General features: G+C 44.5%; 1 protein-coding gene across 1 annotated transcript; it reads left to right on the top strand.

Moving 5' to 3' along the window:
- The first annotated feature begins 4134 nt into the window (after positions 1 to 4134).
- LOC142891340 (ADP-ribosylation factor-like protein 4C) lies at positions 4135 to 5742 on the top strand. Its single transcript, XM_076030799.1, has one exon. It carries the CDS (start codon positions 4522 to 4524, stop codon positions 5152 to 5154), a length of 633 nt encoding a protein of 210 aa, XP_075886914.1. The 5' UTR covers positions 4135 to 4521; the 3' UTR covers positions 5155 to 5742.
- The last annotated feature ends 1868 nt before the right edge of the window (positions 5743 to 7610 follow it).

Below are 7610 nucleotides of genomic sequence, written 5' to 3'. Positions count from 1 at the left end.
GTAATTATTTTTTTTTTTTCATCCCTGGTGCCTACCAAGCTACTTAGTGCCAGCCTTTTCATCATTAAACCACTTCCTTAATATCAATATCATTTATTGTATTGATTACTCATCTCTGTCTTGCTGTTGTGATCTACACCCACTGCTACCTTCCTGTCTTCGAGAGAAGAAGCCCCCTGCTGTGGGACTCTCTGAGGTCTCCTCTTTTTCTAGATCTATGCAGTGGGGCACCAGATTTGCAGCACCGGTTCCAAACTTTTCAGGAATGAAAACATTCAGAATAAGAACAAAAAAGGAATTGTCTCATATATAAGAGGGTTCATGCATACAAGTATTTTAACATTTTATATTTTGTGCATTTTCTCTCTGGAGCGTCATGATTTGGCCTCTACATGATGATGGTGTGCAATGTAAGTGACAATAAACTGAATTGTTAACTGAATGATGGCACCCGGTGCCACTATCACCCACATCCTGGTCCGAAATCTCCTCCGTCCTTATGATGCATGATTACACCTGTCGGTAACATTTCAGCTCTTGGCTTTGCAACTGTCAGATGTTTAATAAAATCGTAACGCTGTTGTCGGCAGGGCAGCAATCAAAACAGAGCACTCTGCTCTAGAGGAGACAGTTGTTGCCATGGTGACCTCGAGAGCAAAGCATAGCAACCTTATGTTGAGAGACGTGGGGGAAGACAGTGAAATTAAAACTGGCAGCACGAGCCAATGTGTTACTTACCTCAGTGAACCTCGCTGAAGCAATTAATGCATTAATTGAGTCAAAATATAAAAATATTAGACTTTTTGTCTTTGTTGTTTGAGCTCCGGAATGAATTTCGGAATGAAATTATCGTTTTCTTGATCTTTTTCGAGTATGCCTTGCCAAATCGGGGTTTGGAGCCGTGCGTCGAGATGCAAAACCACACAGTGTTTGGCTTATTTCAATTCAAAGACCCGTGTTGCATCACCACCTCGCGTCTTCCAATTGCTGTAGTTGAGAGTCTTACAGTCTGTCTTTTCACGGCCCTGTTTGCACTTGGTCATTTCATGCGTTTTTCGTATTGCGATCGGCAAGTCATCACCACTCTGTCCCACCAGTCGTTACTCCTCGTTCGGATCCATACGCACGAGCTGCGGTAGAATTAAAACGAGTGACTTGATATAGTCCGCAAACAGGAAGTTGATTCTTATTCGCTTTCAGGCAAAACTTGCCGTGGTTTTGCGCTTTACTGCCCCAAGTGGTTAAAAAAAAACCTAGCACTTACCTCTTCAAACGGAAATGACGCATGTAGCATTTGCATAGGTTCTGCGGAGGGGGGGTAATGCGATCACAAATGGCACGCTCGAGACGCATGTTAATGCTAAGTGCGAACAGATGCTTCGAGATCCGTTCTCATGATCCAATCCCCCAAAACAGTTGCAAGTGACCAAGTGCAAACAGGGCCCATGAGTAAAAGCACCACATTCAAGCGAGTGTGTGTAAGCTTTTAAGTATCGCTGTGAGGAGTTTCTGGATGAAATATTAGCATCATAGGATTCTGTAGACCTTCTGTATTTTCTGTTTTCCAGAACATTTAGAATCACAATGTGTTGTCCGAGCTCCTCTCGACACAACAGAACTTCACCGCAGGTGAGAAACATTGTTCCATTTGTAATGGCATTTGTCCCGATGTGGCCTACTTTCAAGCACGTTCACGTTACGATATATTGGGTCAACTCTAATGCACGACTTGCTAAAACAAAATGAGAATCTCGTTGGAGTTGATTTCCAGACTTTCCAAAATCTCTGGACATAAACTGGTTGATGTCTCCTTTTAAATGGAATTTATATCCAAGTTTTTGAACATGTTTTTAGCTCAAACGCACTGAAGCATGACAATGCACCAGCTGTAATAACTTCCATGACTCATCTTGCCCCTTTTCTATCAAGCAACCCTTTAGGAATACACTCTATTTTCCTTGTAGCTGGTTTTAATGAAAAAAAATGTCCAACTGTGCGTATCACCATTCCTCCCTGACTTCCTGTTTCAGTCGCCATCTCCTGATGCATTATCCATGTTTTTCTGTTACCGACTGCTGGGAACGCTCTCATGACTGCAGAGGCATCACCCTGAGTTTCATGTAGCATTGATATGGATTTAGGGGTACATTTCAAACATCAAAAATCAACACACTAAATTATTTTTCAGACAATCAGTGCATTGCTGAAGTGTTGATAAGAACAAGGTTCTGGGTGAAGAACTGTCATCCATCGTCATAATAATAATAATAATAATAATAATAATAATGATAATAATAATAATAATAATAATAATAATAATAATAATAATAATAATAATAATAATAATAAATAGTATGGTTCATGCTGTAATGCACAACTTATATTGATACAACAGTTATTTACCTATTAATAGGAACATTGAATTAAACGAGCACACAATCACGTATATGATAATATGATGGCGTGCGTGCGTGTGTGTGTGTGTGTGCGTGTGTGTGTGTGTGTGTGTGTGTGTGTGTGTGTGTGTGTGTGTGTGTGTCATTGGTATTCTGCTAGCTCCTCTGTGTTCACCGCAGAGAAGATGGGGAACTCGTGCTATTTCTGCTTGTGGGAGGGGGTTAAATGGAGCTTATTTACGGACACCCTCCACTGCACCTCGGGTAAATGGCGTCCCTCGAAACGAGTCCGGCCAGGTTCCCCCTTCATGGGGCGGTTGAGCTCCAGGTATAATGTCTATTTCTATTCATGTCACAGCATCATCTTGCTTCTGCTTCTGTTTTTTTTTTTTCTTCTTCTTCCACGCAAGCTAAACGGATGTCGTTCTTTTGTACAATTCTTCTATCTAGTGGACTTAAGTGGTACTGCATTTAAGTGACGCCGAACTCATTTGTTTGTATCAACGGCACAACTGGTTGTTTTTCCTTTCACAAATATATATCCGTAAAAATGCATCTAATTTATTCATGTAATTTTGTTGTTCTTTAACAGATTTGTTTGTCTGTTTGTCTATAATAAGGACTTTTTAAACTACACTTTCAGGACTGTAAAACTACTTTGTTAAACCGTCGTCATGTAATAAAAATAGCACTTATTCGCCTGACCAATTTCATTCCTATAAAGTAGATCCATCATATATACTTTATTTTATACAGCGTAAGGAAAGGTTAATATGTTGTCTGTGGGAGGTTTCAGGCTGGATTACAATAAACGTATCTGTCGTAGATTTTCAACCCCCTGCTTTGTGCATTTATTTCCAAATACTTATTTTTGCTGCTGTCATCCAATAGACTCTAAAGCTTCAACCTAATTATTTCACTTTCACTTTTACTCTTATTTTTTATTTTATTTTTTTTGTCTTATAATGTGGTATTTGTATTGTTGTTGTTGTTTCGATGTTGAGTATTCTATTTTATTTGTTATTTTTTTATCTTTATTTTTGGGGTTGTTTCCTTGAATGAGCCCATTTTTGTTGTTTTGTTTTTTTCTTTCTTTCTTTTTTTTTTTTTTTTACCTCTGCAGCACTTTCTGTACATACATTATCTATTCTATGTATCGTCTCTGTATTATGGCGCAAAAAAAAAAAAAAAAAAAAAAGTGTCTTGTCCAGTCGCTTTGCAAACGGCAGGTGGCGCTGTTCACGTTTCGTAAACGCCGACCGGGGGGGGCTTTTGTTTCTGTTTCTTTCCTGCAGCGACAGGAAAACGCGTCGTACGATGCTCCTGCACAGCGACAAACGCATTTCTTTGACGCGCCTCGTCTCTGCGGCTTTGTGAGCCTTTGTGTGCGGGTGAAATCGTCGTGCAAAAAGTCTTGCACGGATGCACGTTGTCTGAATTGCAGGCAAACATCCACCGCCAGATAGGCTGCGCGGGTTTCACCTTGCGAGTCGGGTGCTTCTCGCCGCCTCATTGGCACATGTCCCGGCGGGGTGGAGCGACGCCTCCTTGTTTTGCGGTCTTGTTTTTGTCGGCGGCCCGAGAGGGAGGGGACGGTGGGGGTGGCTCGCTTGAACGACGTCGACGCACGCAGTCAGTCGGTGGCCGCGCGCCTGGCGGAGCGCATGCGAGGGAAGCGAGATCGCGCGGCAACGGAGGATGACACGGGTCCTTGTGCTGTTTTTGGCGTTTGCTTTCGTTTCTGCGTGCGCGCTCTTCAGAGCGATCGACTGAGAGCCCCGCACTCGCCGAGGTTGTTGCCTCCTTCCGCCGCTGCGGCCGTTGCGCACGGGGCTCCCTAGTCGCCACATGGACGCAGGAGCACGAGGGGAATATTAACGAAGCTCGCACGTTGCTCGCTCGGTCCAGCCGAGTTCATCCTCCGGCGCGCACCTTAGGGGGCGGGTGTGTGTGTGTGTGGGGGGGAGGTCAGCCTCCAACTTCCTCCACCTGAGGAGTCGCCGCTTATTACGGACACATCCAGCGGACTCGAGGGTCGCTTTTTGTTCCCACCCTCACCCGAGGGGGGGTGACCGCAGCCCCTCGACCAGTTTCTTTATTTTATTTTTTTTTAGGACGCTGAAACATGGGCAACGGTCTGTCCAACATCTCCGCCTTCCAGTCTCTGCACATCGTCATGCTGGGCTTGGACTCCGCCGGCAAGACCACGGTGCTCTACAGGCTGAAATTCAACGAGTTCGTCAACACGGTGCCCACCATCGGCTTCAACACCGAGAAGATCAAGCTGAGCAACGGCACGGCCAAGGGCATCAGCTGCCACTTCTGGGACGTCGGAGGCCAGGAGAAGCTGCGGCCCCTGTGGAAGTCGTACAGCCGCTGCACCGACGGCATCATCTACGTGGTGGACTCGGTCGACGTGGACCGGCTGGAGGAGGCCAAGACGGAGCTGCACAAAGTCACCAAGTTCGCGGAGAACCAGGGCACGCCGCTGCTGGTCATCGCCAACAAGCAGGACCTGCCCAGGTCGCTGCCGGTGGCGGACATCGAGAAGCAGCTGGCGCTGCACGAGCTCAGCCCGTCCACCTCCTACCACGTCCAGCCGGCGTGCGCGATCATCGGCGAGGGGCTCCACGAGGGCATGGACAAGCTGTACGAAATGATACTGAGGAGGAGGAAATCCCTCAAGCAGAAGAAGAAGCAGCAGCAGCAGCAGCAGCATCATCAACAGCAGCAGCAGCAGCAGCAGCAGCAGCGGTAATAACCGTGGATCGTGTTGAAACGGACGGACGGATGGATGAGTCCAGGTCGGTCCGGTGTCGGTCGACCCCCCCCTCCACCCCCCCGAAAGCGATTTGCTTTCTCATCCCGCCTGGATCGAAGGGTGTGAGTGATGCCTTTTGCACACTGGAGGCCTCCTCGGCTCGGAGTGGCCTGTTCAAGACGCGGTTTACCCAAAGGACGAATCAAAACGATAAAGAAAAGAAATGAATAAAGAGATAAATTAATGTAACACCGATAATTACGTGAGATCTTCTAGAAACTGGTATGATTTTGCACGTGACTCAAGTCACCTGTTTTTGGACAGCTTTAGCACCAGTTTTGGTTTTTTTTTCATGATGGATGACTTGCTTACTGTTTCATGGGACGATGAAGTAGCCTTTTGTCCGCAGGGTGGACAGAGGGCAGATAGTCCACTTTCAAGCACTTTTATTTTCCTAACAGAACAACACTGTACTGATGAGGAAGTAGATTCGGGTGGATTATGTACCTAAAAGTAAAAGTTGATGTATTTTTTCAATATTAAAATGTTAAAAAAAAAAACAACAACAACAGAGAAACCATAAAATGATTTTCGAGCCTGTTCTTCATTGCCATGCGGCAACGTCGGTGATGTGAAGGTTTTACTGAGCGCAGGGGGGCACTCAGTGGGGCGACACAGTGAGGAGCTGTAAACTGCAATATACTAACTCAAGCAAAAAGACAAAAAGAAGGTAACACAAGTGTCACAAGAGGCTTTTGTTCAGCCTTCGACGTTCAAAAGGCCTCCGGCAAAGGCTTTTCGTGTCGCGCTAAAGCAAACCTTTTCAAAACCAGGCTGGGTCTTGTTTGTGAAATTTATGGATCTGCATTGCGGTGCTCTGTGTTCTGCCTCGCCAAAACTGTTTGCAGCAGCAACTCCGAGGCACTCAGTATGCCGGACGCCGAAGGAAGGTGTCTGTTTTGCGTTTACCGTTAAATGTGACGCTTGTTTTGTAAACTTAATTTAGTTTCCGTGTCTATGCATCATTTAATTATTTGTATTCAAGAGATGATTCAAATTAAGTTGATGATTTGGCAGTAAAATGAAAATAAATACCTTGTACTAATTTTAAATACCTTCCCAGATCTAAACTCCGGAGTGCAACTGAGCATGAGAGGGTAAACAAGCGAGAGCAGTTTTATACTTCACTGGCTTTAAACAAAGGTTTGTTGTTTTGACTGATTCATTTATTTGATAGTTCAACATGTATAGATTAATTTTCAACCCACTGGTGAATCATTTGAGGTCAGCGCTGTTGCAGCTTCGACGCCTGGGGCCTTTCTGTGTGGAGTTTGTGTCCTCTGCCTGCGGCTCTTCTTCAGGTACTTCGCCCCCCCCCCCCCCACACACACACATACACACACACACACACACACACATTTCAAAGACATTGCACATCAGAATAATTGGCAAGTCTAAATGGGCGGTGGGTGGGAATGTGGGTGGTTGGTGGCGCATCCAGGGCAGGCTGTACACCACCTTCACCTCAAGACTGCTGGGATTGGCTGCGGCAAACTCCACTACTCTGAATGCAAGATTAGCAGTGATGGAAAATGGATGGATGGATGTTTGTTTTATTCAATTATTTGAGGCCTTGATTTTAGCTATTACAAAAAAAACAAAACAATAATAATGATAAAGTAATTTACTGTTAAGTACATCAGTGTGAAAATCATTTTTGAGTACTTCTAACATCCAAGAATTTGAGAAGAAACAGCGTTTAATTCACAATAAAGGCTCAAAACTGGTTTACGGTTAAATTAGTTCAGTGAAAATTTGTCTGGTGCAAGTTTGTGAGGCCAGCTGAACAGAGTGTGAATGTTCTCCAGTGAGCCTCTGGTGGTTGCTGTTGATTCAAATAGTGGTTACAGTTTAGTATTCCTCCCCATCTATTCAGCTGCTCCCTTCAGGGGTCGCCACAGCCAATCACATAGAATTGATTCACTAGTTTTTGGCATAGATTTGAACCATTTTTTTTTTTTTTTTTAATTTAGTTACCGAAAGATGCCTGGCACATTTCAAACAATCAAACAGAAGAAGGACCACCAGCTGATGTCCACCCGCAAAAACACATGCAGTGTCACATCTTTTGCAGTGTGACTTCAGCCGTGATAATGGTTGTATTGTGTGTGTTTGTGTTGCTCTGAAAAGGTTGAGGCACGTGAAAATGTGTCTAACTGTGGTAACACGCTTTAAACTCCATGAATAGACCGATGATAGATCTACTGTCCACAGCAAGTTCAGCATGATGCACTGTTTCTCTCCTCTCTATCTCTCTTTCCACATTAATCATCATCAATCATATTGATCAAACAGACGACTCAAGAGGAAAGCGTTGAACCTCTTCCACTAACATACAGTTGTTCGTGTTCTGTATGTGACTAATTCCAAGGTAACGAGAGATGAGTGGAAGT

This window comes from Nelusetta ayraudi, unplaced genomic scaffold, assembly GCF_046127955.1.
Source record: "Nelusetta ayraudi isolate G7.1 ecotype Tasmania unplaced genomic scaffold, CSIRO-AGI_Nayr_v1 ptg000031l, whole genome shotgun sequence".
NCBI lineage: Eukaryota > Metazoa > Chordata > Actinopteri > Tetraodontiformes > Monacanthidae > Nelusetta > Nelusetta ayraudi.
The sequence above is the reverse complement of the archived record's forward strand: the minus strand, read 5'-3'. Positions and strand labels throughout refer to the sequence as shown.

Coding starts and splice junctions, on each gene's coding strand:
- LOC142891340 (XM_076030799.1), top strand. CDS start 4,522: ATGGGCAACGGTCTGTCCAACATCTCCGCCTTCCAGTCTCTGCACATC.